General features: G+C 42.9%; 1 protein-coding gene and 1 non-coding gene across 5 annotated transcripts in view; one reads left to right on the forward strand and one right to left on the reverse strand.

The window, feature by feature from the left end:
- SH3RF3 (SH3 domain containing ring finger 3) overlaps positions 1–14,601 on the forward strand; it is a 254,740-nt gene that overhangs the window by 149,685 nt on the left and 90,454 nt on the right. For all 4 annotated transcript variants that reach the window (XM_059688359.1, XM_059688360.1, XM_059688362.1 and 1 more), the window contains exon 2: positions 3,117–3,392. In XM_059688359.1, the coding sequence (XP_059544342.1) occupies positions 3,117–3,392 (276 nt within the window). The remainder of the gene's footprint in view (positions 1–3,116; positions 3,393–14,601) is intronic.
- On the reverse strand, positions 13,989–14,125 carry LOC132232186 (small nucleolar RNA SNORA2/SNORA34 family). The gene has a single exon (XR_009452326.1). It is a non-coding gene; the product is annotated as a small nucleolar RNA SNORA2/SNORA34 family (small nucleolar RNA).

The raw sequence follows: 14,601 nt of genomic DNA on the forward strand, positions 1-14,601 counted from the left end.
AGCCAGGGAGCCACAGTCTTCTGTGGAAAGGGAAAGTGTGAGAGCTGACTTATAAAGACAAGAGTCCTTACCCCTGGTCTCTGATTGCTGCATCTTCATGCAAATAAGGACTCCAAATCCTCAAAATTTGATTGGTCCAAATGGCACTGTGCTGATTTGTCAGAATAGAGTTGCTTGGCTGAAGCCATACAGCTCCAATTCACCAGGAAAGCCTCAGTCCTCTTGGTTGAAATAGGATTCCTGGGACTCCTTTACAAGGGCTGGCTCAGATGCAGAAACACCGTGCAGGCAGGCAGTTCAAGTGCAGGCTGCTCCTGAAGTGCAGTTTACCTGGGAGGCCTCTATTCAGAAGTAGCTGCTCTGCTCTGTTTTTTAAAATTTGAGTGCAGTTAGCCACAGGGCTTCTTTCTAGTAAGTGTCTTTTTTTTCTCCGGGTTCACAGTCTACTGCTCAGAAGAGAAGTTGGAAGCACAGAGAATTTAGAGTCTCCATGTAGAAGCAGATGGAGACAGGGACTGTGAAAGAGCTCGTGCTGGCCGGGAGGCCCGGGGACACAATGCTCAGACAGGTTCGGCTATGCCCACCCTGGACAATCAATGAAAGAGGTGGAGTCCTCCAAACATCAGGAGTGTGTCCTCCCAGGAACAGGGAAGACATACTACTCCAGAGCACCAGCCCTGCCACAAGGCAGTGCCCCTATCTCTCTTCACTGCACCCAGCCTCGCTGGGCAAGTCAGGCCAGTATTGTACACAATGCAAGTAAGTGGTGCTTACAAGTGTTCTCTGTATCGACAGAGCTAGTAAGCTGGTGGTGAGCAGGCCAGAGTGGCCATGCTAGTGTGCCCTCCACATGGGGTGAGGGGAGGTGCCTGTTTTGAAATGGCATGAAAGTGCATAGAGGGAGGCCAAGCATTTAAACAAAGTACACACTGGCCATTCCTACTCACCTTTGTCCACAGTGAAGAAAGGACCAAAGAGCTTCAGAGTTGATGTCTCTTACAATAAATACTGCTTTTGAGCATGGTTCTCTTAGTCTGAGGACCAAAGAAAATGGAGTCTGTCTGTGACAAAGTGACGTTTTCTTTTGTGCACCTAGTTGAGGCCAGTTTTTAAGATTAACAGTAAGTTCTTTTCTTCAACACATCTTATCTCAATGGATCTATCAACTTCTCCACGTGGTCACTGGTGAAAATACTGCAATCACAGAAATAAACGTTATATTTAAGTTTTAAAGTTGTGATGCGCCGAGTTCAAATAGAACAAGAAAGATACTCTGTCATTTTGTAAATTTAGCCTGAGGGCTGCAGCAGGCTTTCTTAGTCTCAGTGCCATGGACATTCTGGGCCAGGTAATGCTGGGGAAAGTGGTACTGTGCATTGTAGGCTGTTTAGCAGCATCCCTGGTCTCTACACATTAGATGCCAATAGCACCTATTTCCCAGTTGTGACAACAAAACTGTCTTCAGACATTGCCAGATGACCTCTAGGGGGCAAAATTGTCCCTGATTTGGAACCCCCAGGCTGGGGACTGACTGGCTCTTGTGTGGCCCCAGCCTCTTCTATTCTTTTCTGATCACAGTCCTTGGGTTGTAAGTAGCACTTTGCCCGGCTCTCTAAAACTGGGGCCTGTGCCAGTCTACTGTGCATGCAGAGCCAAGCCTGCCAGGAGGAGTGTTGCTGGAAGCAAACTGGTGTTTTCCTCATTGAGTTCTGCAAATCCTCATGTGTTCCATTTAGTTGGTTAGTGGTGCTGTTTGGCAGTTTGGCAGCAGGTTCCCTCAGCTTCTGTCGTTGCCATTGCTGACACACAGACATGGGAGGCGGAGGTGCAGCAGGCTAGTAAATCCTCCACACCGAGCTCCCCATGCACTCCTGCCTCGGGCTTTTGCGCCTGTATTGATTGATTCAAAGACTAAAGAAATCCTTGGCATGGGCAGCCCTGGGGAGAAAATGCAGCTCTGTTAGGAAAATCATTGAGTTTTGACACAGGAACAATAGAAAGATTTTTGTTTGATTTTCTGCTGGCATAGAATTGACCTTTGGCAAAGCTTACTCAGTTGAACTGGTGTTGGCCACCGGTAAACAAGAAGAAGAGAAACCCAGGTGGCACTGGCCTTTATGAAACAGTGGAGGAGCCAAGGACATGGACGATGACATCAAGTTTCAGAGCAGTTGAACAACTTACCGCATAAGATGGCCAAGAATTCTGTCTGGGTTCAGAGCTAGTCACTGTTCTAGACCAAAGATGGCAAATCACTTTCGGAAGGGTTACTAACCTTTGACAGGGTAACAGGAACACCCCATGACATGAAGGGGATAGTATTTTATGCTCTTCATATTGTCCTTCAGGACCAGACTGCTGTAGGCATCAAAAAGTTATGAGTCATGGTTGAGGGGGTCTGTGACTGCTGGGACTTGTTAGAACTTACGAAACATTGAGGACCACAGTCCCAGGGTGGCCTCCACCTTCCACGGCTGAACTGTCCCTGGGACTGCATGTCACAGGCGTGTACCACTAGTGGGAAGGACACAGTAGTCTGTGCAAGTCTCTTGCCTTCAACTTGAAACCCCCTTGAGGCGTGTTCTGAGTTGCTGGGACGTTTCCTAGATAAGAATTTTGTTGGAAGATAATTGTTGGAATTCTGGCAGATAGAAATAGCTCCCATTGGAGACAGACCAAGTCAGCACAGAGAGGTGGATGAGAAAATTCTGGAGTCAGAGCCCTGGGTGGAGATTCTGCCCTAATTAGCAGGTGTGGGGCTTCAGGCCAGTTACCTTCTCTCCCTCCATGCCTCAGTGTCCTGACCTGTAAATGAAGATCATTTAGCTCCTGCTTCAGAGACTTTTTCCACACAGAGTGAGGTGGTGCGTGCCAAGGCCAAGGACAGTACCTGGCCCCTCACTCACATGATTGGAGAGGGAATGACATCATGGGCGCCTCTAGTGGACCCTGTTGTCCAGGCAGGGTCATGGAGTTGCATGTTCCTAGGACAGGGGGTCTGTTCCTTTGAAACACTCCCCACTCGAGGGCATTCTGCATGTGCCCTGGATACGGAGCCCATGCTCCAGGCAGCAGAAAGGCCACGCTGAGTAACCCGCCTTGTGTTTTGCTTTCAGAATCCTTCCCAGCTTCCCTGTGGCAAAGCCCTCTACAGTTACGAGGGGAAGGAGCCTGGTGACCTCAAGTTCAACAAGGGAGACATCATCATCCTGAGGCGCAGGGTGGACGAGCACTGGTTCCACGGGGAGCTGCGCGGCGCCCACGGCTTCCTGCCCGCCAGCTATGTGCAGTGTCTCCGGCCCCTGCCACCCGCCCCTCCCCAGGGCAAAGCCCTGTATGACTTTGAGATGAAGGACCGAGACCAGGACCAGGACTGCCTGACCTTCACCAAGGTAAGCTGGCCTCTGGGCACAGCCCTCGCACAGCAATTCCTCTCTCAGAGCCCACACCTTCCCCCTTGAACCCTGCTTCCTCCCAGGGTCTGAGTCCCACTGGGCCTCCTAGTGGCAGAGGAATCTGTCTGTCTCCCAAGGAGGTTTCATTGTCTGGAGTGAGATGGCCCACAGCCTGACACATGGCTGTACCAGGAGCGACAAGGCGCTCTCGGAGCAGGACCCTTCCTCGCCTGAGTGATGTCTACGCGGTGACTCTGGTGGAGGGAATGAAGTCTTTCGGGACTCACAGACCCTTTGAGAGGCTCAGCAGGGAAGCTGCAGAGATCCCTTCCAGGTCGCAGGGCTGGGTGGCTGGGCCCAGAAACCAGCACGTCACCCTCCCATCTTCTGGAGCACCAGGCAGAGGGTGGGCAGGTGTGCTCAGGTCCCAGTCTTGCCAAGAGGGGCCCTGGTTAGGGACAAACTGACCAGTATTGACCAGTGGCATGGAGGAGAGCAAGTAAACAGCCTTGCAAACTGTACTAGTAAGCATCAGAGGACCAGGGCGACAGCCCTAGGCCCTTCCCATCCATTCTCACCTCGGGCCTCCTTGTTTTCAGGGAGGCAGCAGGGAGCCTTGGAAAGTTCTGCTCATACTTGGAGGTTCCCGTGGATTTGTTACCTGTGCTGGGCTTTATCTTTACAACCACAAGTTCCGAGGGAAGTAGTTAGAGCCTGTTGTCCACCTAGGGAAAGTCCAAGCTGTAGAGAATTTTTACAATAGTTTGAGCCAAACTGAGGGCATATGCCAGGAGTAAGGTCTCAAATGCTTCACAGAATAACAGTTTGAGGCTTGTTTTATGCATTTGGAATTAAGGAGAGAACATAAGGAAGGTTACATGGAGGTGGGAGAAAGCGAGGCAGGAACTAGATTAAAGGATAGTTAACAAGAGTATGTGCTCTCTTGAAATCGGCCCGAACCAATATGCTCAATTAATATTTGACAAAGGAGGCAAGAACATACAATGGAGCCAAGATAGTCTCTTCAATAAATGGTGTTGGGAAAATTGGACAGTTATATGCAAGAAAATGAAACTAGACCACCAAGTTACACCATACACAAAAATAAACTCAAAATGGATAAAGGACTTAAATGTACCACAGGAAACCATAAAAATTCTAGAAGAATCCAAAGGCAACAAAATCTCAGACATATGCCGAAGCAATTTCTTCACTGATACAGCTCCTAGGGCACTTGAAACTAAAGAAAAAAATGAACAAATGGGACTACATCAAAATAAAAAGCTTCTGCACAGCAAAAGAAACCATCAACAAAACCACGAGAAAACCCACTGTGTGGGAAAACATATTTGCCAATGTCATATCTGATAAGGGCCTAATCTCCAAAATTTATAGGGAACTCATACAACTTAACAAAAGGAAGATAAACAATCCAATCAAAAAATGGGCAAAGGACCTAAATAGACACCTTTCAAAAGAGGACATTCAGAAAGCCAAGAGACATATGAAAACATGCTCAAAGTCACTAATCATCTGAGAGATGCAAATCAAAACAGCAATGAGGTATCATCTCACACCGGTCAGACTGGCTATCATCAACAAATCAACAAACGACAAGTGCTGGAGAGGATGTGGAGAAAAAGGAACACTTGTGCACTGCTGGTGGGAATGCAGACTGGTGCAGCCACTATGGAAGACAGTATGGAGTTTCTTTAAAAAACTGAAAATGGAACTCCCATTTGACCCTGCGATCCCACTTCTAGGAATATATCCCAAGAAACCAGAAACACCAATCAGAAAGGATATATGCACCCCTATGTTCATAGCAGCACAATTCACCATAGCTAAGATCTGGAAACAGCCTAAGTGCCCATCAGTAGATGAATGGATTAGAAAACTGTGGTACATCTACACGATGGAATACTATGTTGCTCTAAAAAGGAAGGAACTCTTACCATTTGCAACGTCATGGATGGAACTGGAGAGCATTATGCTAAGTGAAATAAGCCAGTCAATAAAGGAAAAATACCACATGATCTCACTCATTCATGGACAATAGAGACCATTATAAACTTTTGAACAATAATAGATACAGAGGCAGAGCTGCCTCAAACAGATTGTCAAACTGCAGCGGGAAGGCCGGGGAGGGTTGGGGGGCAGGAGGTAGGGGGGTAAGAGATCAACTAAAGGACTTGTATGCATGCATATAAGCATAACCAATGGACATAAGACACTGGGGGATAGGGGAGGCTAGGGGACTGTCTAGGGCGGGGGGATAAAATGGATACATATGTAATACCCTTTGTAATACTTTAAGCAATAAAAAAAATTTATTTTAATTGTAAAAAAAAAAAAAGAGTATGTGCTCTCTTGAGGGTGGTCACAGTTTATTCAAATGTGTGTTAACCTAGATGCACAGAATCAACGGACAGTGCTGGCTTAAGGCAAAGTAAAGCCTTTTAGTAAATTAAAGAAGTGATATGATTGGGGTATGACTTGCCCAGTTAGGAATTTATGATCAGATTACCCTGTGAGGTTACTTTCCACAGAAGCCCTTTTCTTCCCTCCCCCTCTCCCACCCCACATAAAGTTGTAAATAACAGAGCTGGGAATCTAACTCATATCTCTGACTTGAAAGCCCACATTCTTTCCACTCCTGAGAGGACATTGGTGCCTGCTTGCCTATCGCTCTCTCTCTCTTCATCTGTATAACTTGGCTGTGGCACTGAGCAGTCTGTACGGCTGCTGGGGTACCACACACACCATTTTTGAGCAAAATTTGCATGTCCAATCCATGGCTGCGGTTTGTTTTGTTCCATCCTTCAGCTTGACAGTGAATAATCTATTTTTCACTCTGGTGTTCTGAGGCTAATTCCAAGTATCTTCTGGCTGATGCAGCCTCCCAGGAAGCCAGCATCCAGGGTCCTTCCCCCCCGCCCCCCTCCGCTAAAGCTCCCCTCTCCCTCTTTCTCTCAGTCTGAGGTGAGAATGGCAGGCATCCCAGTGTCAGGCAGACAGAAGCCCTGCCTTACTCCCTCCTCTGACCAATAGGCTCTCCAGAGCTTCCCTAAAGATGAACCCTCTGGGAGCCCGGATGCTCTGTGCCATAACTTTTGACCAAGAGCAGGGACCCCAATGACCTCTCAGGGTCCACAGGGGCTCTTGCTAACCTTGTATCTGGGCTCCAGAATTTCATCAGTGAAGAGCTTCCTGAAAGGTACAGCTGCAGAGAGCGCCCCGCCCCATCCCCACCTCTGCCCCCTCAGGGCCCTACCCTTGCCCCATCCTGCTTCTCCACTATAAGGTCCATTATTTCAGACTCTGTCCAGGACACTCAGCTTCGGGGTAAAGACCGTGGGACCCGAGGACAGAGCGGGCATTGTCTACTTCACAGAAATGTAGCAGGCCCCACCCTGCTGGGAGCTGTGCAGGATCCCAAGGGTGCAGACAGATTCACTGCTCCCCAGGAGCCTGAAGTCCAGTGGGAGAGACAGGGAACAGCAAGTCTGGGACTAGTGCTCAGAAGATAGTTTCAGACAATAATGAGACACGGGTCACCCAGGAGGCATACCTGTATGTAGTAAGGCCTCTAAATATTCAGGGATAGAATTTAATATTTGATACTTAAAGAAGCATAAGGTAGTCCTCATGGGTACAACTAGAATGCTCTTAGGCTTCCTTAGAGTTATTCTGTGGTTGGTGTTGTTTTCCTTTGAATTATGTTGCGGGGGGGGGGGGGGGTTGTTTTGTGCTGGTCTCAGTCTATCAAAACCAATGTTGTGGCTGGAGCAGCCCTTGTGTTTCTTACTATTATTATAAGACATCATTCAGCAGTAACCATCAGAAAACTTTGGAAAGACAAGGTTTGTTACATACAGTGAGGTTTAGATGAGACTGAGTGCATGGGCCTGGGGTCTGCTCTTATTCAGGTCAAGGGTTGGGGCCTAGGTTTCCAGGGCTCACTTGTTTTTTTTAAAAAAAAAATCTGTATTGTTGAAAGTATTACAGATATCCCCCCCATCCCGTTGTTCCCCTCTACCTAGTTCCCACCCCTCTCCAGGTCAACAGCACTATTGTCTGTGTTCATAGGTAATGCATATATGCATATAAATTCTTTGGTTAATCTCTTCCTTCCCCCTTCCCTTTGAGATTCCTTAGTCTGTTCATGTTTTAATGACTATGATTCTATTTGATTCATCAGTTTATTTTGTTCATTAGATTCCTTGTTTATTTATTTTGATTTTTAGATTCAATTGTTAATGGATATGTATTTATTTCCATTTTATTCTTATTTTTTATCTTTTTCTTTTTAAAAAATAAATAAATCTTTATTGAAAGTATTACACATGTCCCCTTCTAAGCTGCCTCCACCCCCCAACACACCTTTCTACCCTCCCCAGGCCTTCACCACCTTATAGTCTATGTCCGTAGGGTATGTCCATGGGTTATTTGGTTGATCTCTTCCCACCCACCCACCCACACTCCCATGCCTTCTCTCTGAGATTCCACAGTCTATTCCATGTTTCTATGTCTCTAGATCTATTTTGTTCATCATTATTTTGTTCATTAGAGTCCACATATGAGAGAGATCATGTGATACTTGTCTTTCTCTGACTGGCTTATTTTACTTAGTATAATACTCTCCAGGTCCATCCATGCTGTCTCAAAGGTAAGAGATCCTTCTTTCTTACTGCTGCATAGAATTCCATTGTATATATGTACCAAAGCTTTTTTATCCACTCATCTACTGATGGGCACCTGGGCTGTTTCCAGATCTTAGCTATTGTAAATTGTGCTGCTATGAACATAGTTATGCATACATTCATTATGATTGGTGTTTCATATTTCTTAGGATATATTCCTAGAAGTGGGATCACTAGGACAAATGGCAGTTCCATATTTAATTTTTTGAGGAAATTCCATACTGTTTTCCATAGTGGCTATACCAGTCTGCATTCCTGTCATCAGTGTAGTAGGGTTCCTTTTTCTCCACATCCTCACCAGCACTTGTCATTTGTTGATTTGTTGATGGTAGCCATTCTGACAGGGGTGAGGCGATACCTCATTGTCATTTTAATTTGCATTAATTTAATGATCAGTGACTTTGAGTATTGTTTCATATGTCTCTTGGTCATCTGTATGTCCACTTTCAAGAAGTATCTTTTTAGGTCTTTTGCCCATTTTTTAATTGAATTGTTTGTCTTCCTTTTGTTAAGTTGTATGAGTTCCTTATATATTTTGGATATTAACCCTTTATCAGATATATCATTGACAAATATGTTCTCCCATACAGTGGGCTTCCTTTTTGTTTTGATGATGGTTTCTTTTGCTGTGCAGAAGCTTCTTATCTTTATGTAGTCCCATTTGTTTATTTTCCCCTTAATTCCCTTTGCCTTAGGAAATGTATCAGCAAATATATTGCTATGAGATATGTCTGAGATTTTGTTGCCGTTGGATTCCTCTAGTATTTTTATGGTTTCCCGTCTTACATTTAAGTTCTTTATCAATTTTGAGTTTATTTTTGTGTATGGTGTAAGTTGGTGGTCTAGTTTCATTTTTTTGCATGTATCTGTCCAATTTTCCCAACACCATTTATTGAAGAGACTGTCTTGACTCAATTGTATGTTCTTGCCTCCTATGTCAAATATTAATTGAGCATATTGGTTCGGATCAATTTCTGGGTTCTCTATTCTATGCCATTGATCTATATGTCTGTTCTCGTGCCAGTACCAGGCAGTTTCAAGAACAGTGGCTTTGTAATACAGCTTGATATCTGATATTGAGATCCCACTTATTTTTGTTCTTCTTTCTCAGGATCGCTGCAGCTATTCGGGATCTTTTTTTATTCCAGATGAATTTTTGGAGAGTCCCTTCTAGGTCTGTGAAATATGCCATTGGTATTTTAATGGGGAGTGCATTGAATTTATAGATTGCTCTGGGTAGTATGGACATTTTAATAATGTTGATTCTACAAATCCATGAACATGGTATGTTCTTCCATCTGTTTATGTCTTCCTCTCTCACTTTTTTCAACATCCTGTAATTTTCTGAGTAGAGGTCTTTTACCTCTTTAGTTAAGTTTATTCCTATGTATCTTAAGTTTTTTTGGGTGATGGTAAATGGGATTGCTTTTTTAGTCTCTCTTTCTGAAAGTTCACTATTGGTGTATAGAAATGCCATAGATTTCTTGATGTTAATTTTGTATCCTGCTACATTGCCGAATTCATTTTTTAAGTCTAATAGTTTTTTTTTATGGAGTCTTTAGGGTTTTTTTATGTACAATATCATGTCATCTGCGAATAAGGACAGTTTTACTTCTTCTTTTCTAATTTGGATGCCTTTTTTTTCTTCTTCTTGTCTGATCCCACTGTCTAATACTTCCAGTACTATGTTGAACAGGAGTGGTGAGAGTGGGCATCCCAGTCTTGTTCCTGTTCTTAAGGGAAATGGTTTTAGTTTTTGCCCATTGAGTATGATGTTGGCTGTGGGTTTGTCATATATGGCTTTTATTATGTTGAGGCATGATCCTTCTATTCCCACCTTGCTGAGCGTTTTTATAAAAAATGGGTGTTGGATTTTGTCAAATGCTTTTTTTGCATCAATTGATATGACTATGTGGTTTTTTCTCTCAATTTGTTTATGTGATGTATCACGTTTATTGATTTGAGGATATTGTACCATCCTTGCATCCCTGGGATAAATACTACTTGGTCATGGTGCATGATCTTTCTGACGTACTGCTGGATCTGATTTGCTAAGATTTTGTTAAGGATTTTGGCATCTATGTTCATGAGGGATATTGGCCTGTAATTCTCTTTCATTGTGTTGTCTTTATCTGGTTTTGGTATTAGGTGATGCTGGCTTCATAGAATGAGTTTGGAAGTGTTCCTTCCTCTTGAATTTTTTGGAATAGTCTGATAAGGATAGGTTTTAGTTCTTCCTTGAATATTTGGTAAAACTCCCCTGGGAAGCCGTCTGGCCCTGAGCTTTTGTTTGTTGTAAGCTTTTTGATTACTGCTTCAATTTCTTCCGTAGTTATTGGCCTATTAGATATTTGGATTCTTCCTGATTGAGTTTTGGAAGGTTTTATTTTTCTAGGAATATGTCCATTTCCTCCAGGTTGTCTAGTTTGTTGGAGTAGAGTTGTTCATAGTATTTTTTAACAATCCTTTGTATTTCTGTGTGGTTTGTTGTTATTTTGCCTCTATCATTTCTGATTTTGTTTATTTGGGTTCTGTCCCTTTGCTTCTTGTGAGCCTGGCTAGAGGTTTATCAATCTTGTTATTCCTTTCAAAGAACCAGCTCTTGGTTTCATTGATCTTTTGTATTGTTTTTTTGGCCTCTATGTCATTTATTTCTGCTTTAATCTTTATTATCTCCTTCCTTCTGCTCACTCTGGGATTTTCTTGTTGCTCTCTTTCTAATTCTTTGAGTTGTAGAGTTAGATGATTTACTACCATTTTTTTTGTTTTTGTTTTTTGAGGTAGGCCTCTAGAGCTAAAAACTTCCCTCTCAGAACTGCTTTCATTGTGTCCCATAGGTTTTAGATTGTTGTGTTTTCATTGTAATTAATTTCCAAGATGTTTTTAATTTCTTCTTTGATCTCATTGGTAACCAAATCAATATTTAATAACATGCTATTCAGCTTCCAAGTGTTTGAGTGTTTTGAATTGTTTTTATTGTAGTTTATTTCTAATATTATGCCATTGTGGTCTGAGAAGATGCTTGGTATGATTTCAATTTTCTTGAATTTAGGGAGACTTTGCTTGTGACCCAATATGTGGTCTATTTTTGAATATGTCCCATGAGCATCAGAGTGGAATGTATATTCCGTGGCTTTGGGGTGAAGTGTTCTGAAGATGTCTATTAAGTCCATCTGATCTAGTGAGTCATTTAGGATTGCTGTTTCTTTGCTGATTTTTTGTCTAGGTGATATATCCAGTGATATCAGTGGTGTATTAAAGTCCCCTACTATGATTGTATTGTTGTGAATCTCTCCCTTGATATCTTCCAGGAGGTTTTTTTTTTTTATGTATTTGGGTGCTCCTGCATTGGGTGCATATGTTTTTATCAGGGTTCTATCCTCTTGTTGTATTGATCCCTTTAGTATTATAAAGTGGCCTTCCTTATCTCTTGTTATGGCCTTTACTTTGAGGTCTAATTTGTCAGATATAAGTATTGCTACCCCAGCTTTTTTTTTTCATTTCCATTTTCCTGAAAGATAGTTTTTCAACCCTCCACTTTCAGTCTGTGTGAGTCCCATATTCTGATGTGGATCTCTTGTAGACAGCAAATATATGGGTCATGTTTTTTTTTAATCCATTCAGCCACTCGATGTCTTTTGTTTGGAGCATTTAGTCCATTTACATTTAAAGTTATTATTGAAAGGTACTTGTTTGTAGCCATTTTTATTTTTTGTGCCTATTTTCTTTCTGAGCTTTTTATTTCTTCTTTTTACACCAGTCCCTTTAGCATTTCTTCCATGGCTGGCTTGGTGGTGATAAACTCCCTTAGTATTTTTTTTGTCTGTGAAGCTTCTTATTTCCCCTTCAAGTTTGAATGATATCCTTGCTAGATAGAGTATTCTTGGATGCAGTCCTTTGCTTTGCATCACTTTGTAAATCTCTGTCCATTCTTTTCTGGCCTGATGTGTTTCCGTTGAGAAATCATTTGATAATCTAATGGGAGATCCCTTGTATGTAACTTTCTGTCTCTCTCTTGCAGCCTTTAAGATTCTCTCTTTGTCCTGAACATTTGCCATCATAATTATGATGTGTCCTGATGTGGGTCTTTTCAGGTTCATCTTGTTTGGGACTCTCTGTGCTTGTGTGACTTTTTTCTTCCCCACCTCAGGGAAGTTTTCTGACATTATTTCTTCAAATAGGTTTTCTAATCCTTGTTCCTCTTTCTGTTGTTTTGGCATTCCTATTATTCATATGTTGCTTTGTTTCATGTTGTCCCATATCTCCCTTAGGCTCTCCTCCTGTCTTTTAAATTTTTTTCTCCAATTGCAGTTCAGTTTGGGTGTGTTTTGCTTCCCTGTCTTCTAAATTGTTAATTCGGTCCTCCGCATATCCTAGTCTACTGTTGAAACTTTCCATGGTGTTTTTTAAAATATATATATATATTGATTTTTTATAGAGAGGAAGTGAGGGGAGAGGGATATAGAGTTAGAAACATTGATGAGAGAGAAACATCGATTCAGCTGCCTCTTGCACACCCCCTACTGGGTATGTGCCCACACCTCACGTACATGCCCTTGACTGGAATCGAACTTGGGACCCTTCAGTCCACAGGCCTACACTCTATCCACTGAGCCAAACCAGCTAGGGCTCCATGGTGTTTTTTATTGCAGCTATATCACTCTTCATTTATTCTTTTTTTTTTTGCAATTGTTTAGTGGCTTTATTCATAATCTCCAATAATTGTAGACAAACCCAATGCCTTTCAATGGGTGAAATTTAGAATAGTAATACTTTGATACAATGGAATACTGATTGGCAATAAGACCTACTGAAGCATGAACAAAAAATGTTATGCTAAGATTTAGCATACTATCTGAAGCTCTGGAAAAGGCAAAACTCAAACAGAAATTCTACCATTGGTTACCTATAGTGGGAGCTGACTTTAAAAGAGCATGCAAATACTGTAAGATTTCACTTATATGTGGAATATAAAAAAAACAAACCAAACAGAAAAGGACCAAGAGAGAACAAGCTGATGGCATCAAAGGGGTGGGTGAAAGGTTTTATTTAAAAAAGAGCATGCAGGATCTTTAGTGATAGTGGTGCTTACAAACTATAGATGTCACAAAGCTGCACACTAAAAATCAGGAATCTCACCAAGTGTAAATATGTATCAAGAAAATCAACTTTAAAACCAAAACCCACCCTAGCTGGCTTGGCTCAGTGGATAGAGTGTCGGCCTGCGGACGGAAGGGTCCCAGGTTCGATTCCGGTCAAGGGCATGTACCTTGGTTGCGGGCACATCCCCAGTGGGGGGTGTGCAGGAGGCAGCTGATCCATGTTTCTCTCTCATCGATGTTTCTAACTCTCTATCCCTCTCCCTTCCTCTCTGTAAGAAATCAATAAAATATATTAAAAAAAAAAACCTCGCCCTAACCAGTTTGGCTCAGCGGATAGTGTCGGCCTGCGGACTCAAGGGTCCCAGGTTCGATTCTGGTCAAGGGCATGTACCTTGGTTGGGGGCACAGCCCAGTGGGGAGTGTGCAGGAGGCAGCTGATCGATGTTTCTAATTCTCTCTCCCTCTCCCTTCCTCTCTGTAAAAAATCAATAAAATATATTTAATAAATAAAACCAAAACCCATCAGAGCCATTTTTACTTCTCTATTGCCAAAAACCAATCTGATGACCCATTGTTCAACAGGCATTCTTGCCCAGGAGTATAAACTGGTACAGCCTTGGCATTTTGATAGAAATTCAAATGCATAAAGCCTTCAACTTAGGAAAAACAAAACACTACCTACTTGGCTCTCTATATGCATACTTAATGCCATTTACTACATTGTTTATAATTGCAAATGGAAACCCAAAAATATCCATAGAATAATGCTAGTCAGTGTTTTTTTTTTCAGATGTTTCTTTCTAATGAATTGACCATTACATTTCCTAAGTTCTGAAATGGCCAACAGACCATAGAAAGACATTTCTTTAGGCTCCTGCTTGAAACCAGCAGCTTCAGCAAACTGCTGGCCTTGATTCAGGGCCAATACTCTTCATTTATTCTTGATTCTTACATAAGTTGTTGATTTTTTTCCTCCATCCCGTTTATGAACTCTAGGACCCTTAAGCTAACTTCTTTTTCTGACATATTGCATGCCTCTGTTTCACTTAGCAGCTTTTCGGGTGCTACTTCCTTTTCTTTCCTTTGGGTTTTTTTTTGTTTGTTTTTTGTTTGTCTTCCCATTTTTGGTCTCACCAACTGATCTAGATGTCGAGTCATGCAGGGGCTGCTCCTTGGGTGGCAGTGGTTCCTCAGGCTGCAGTTGCTCCTCAAGTGGTAGTGGCTGCTCCTCAGTTGGCAGCGGCTCCTCTGGTGGGTGCTGTTCGCAATAGTGGTGTCTCCTCTGGCTGGTAGGGGAGGCTGCTCGCACAGCTGCTGTTCCTTGGACAGGGGTGAGCTGATCACAAGGCGGCTGCTCCTCAGATGGGGACGGGCTGAGCACGGCTTCTGCTCCTTAGATAG

The sequence above is a fragment of the Myotis daubentonii genome, chromosome 3, assembly GCF_963259705.1.
Source record: "Myotis daubentonii chromosome 3, mMyoDau2.1, whole genome shotgun sequence".
NCBI lineage: Eukaryota > Metazoa > Chordata > Mammalia > Chiroptera > Vespertilionidae > Myotis > Myotis daubentonii.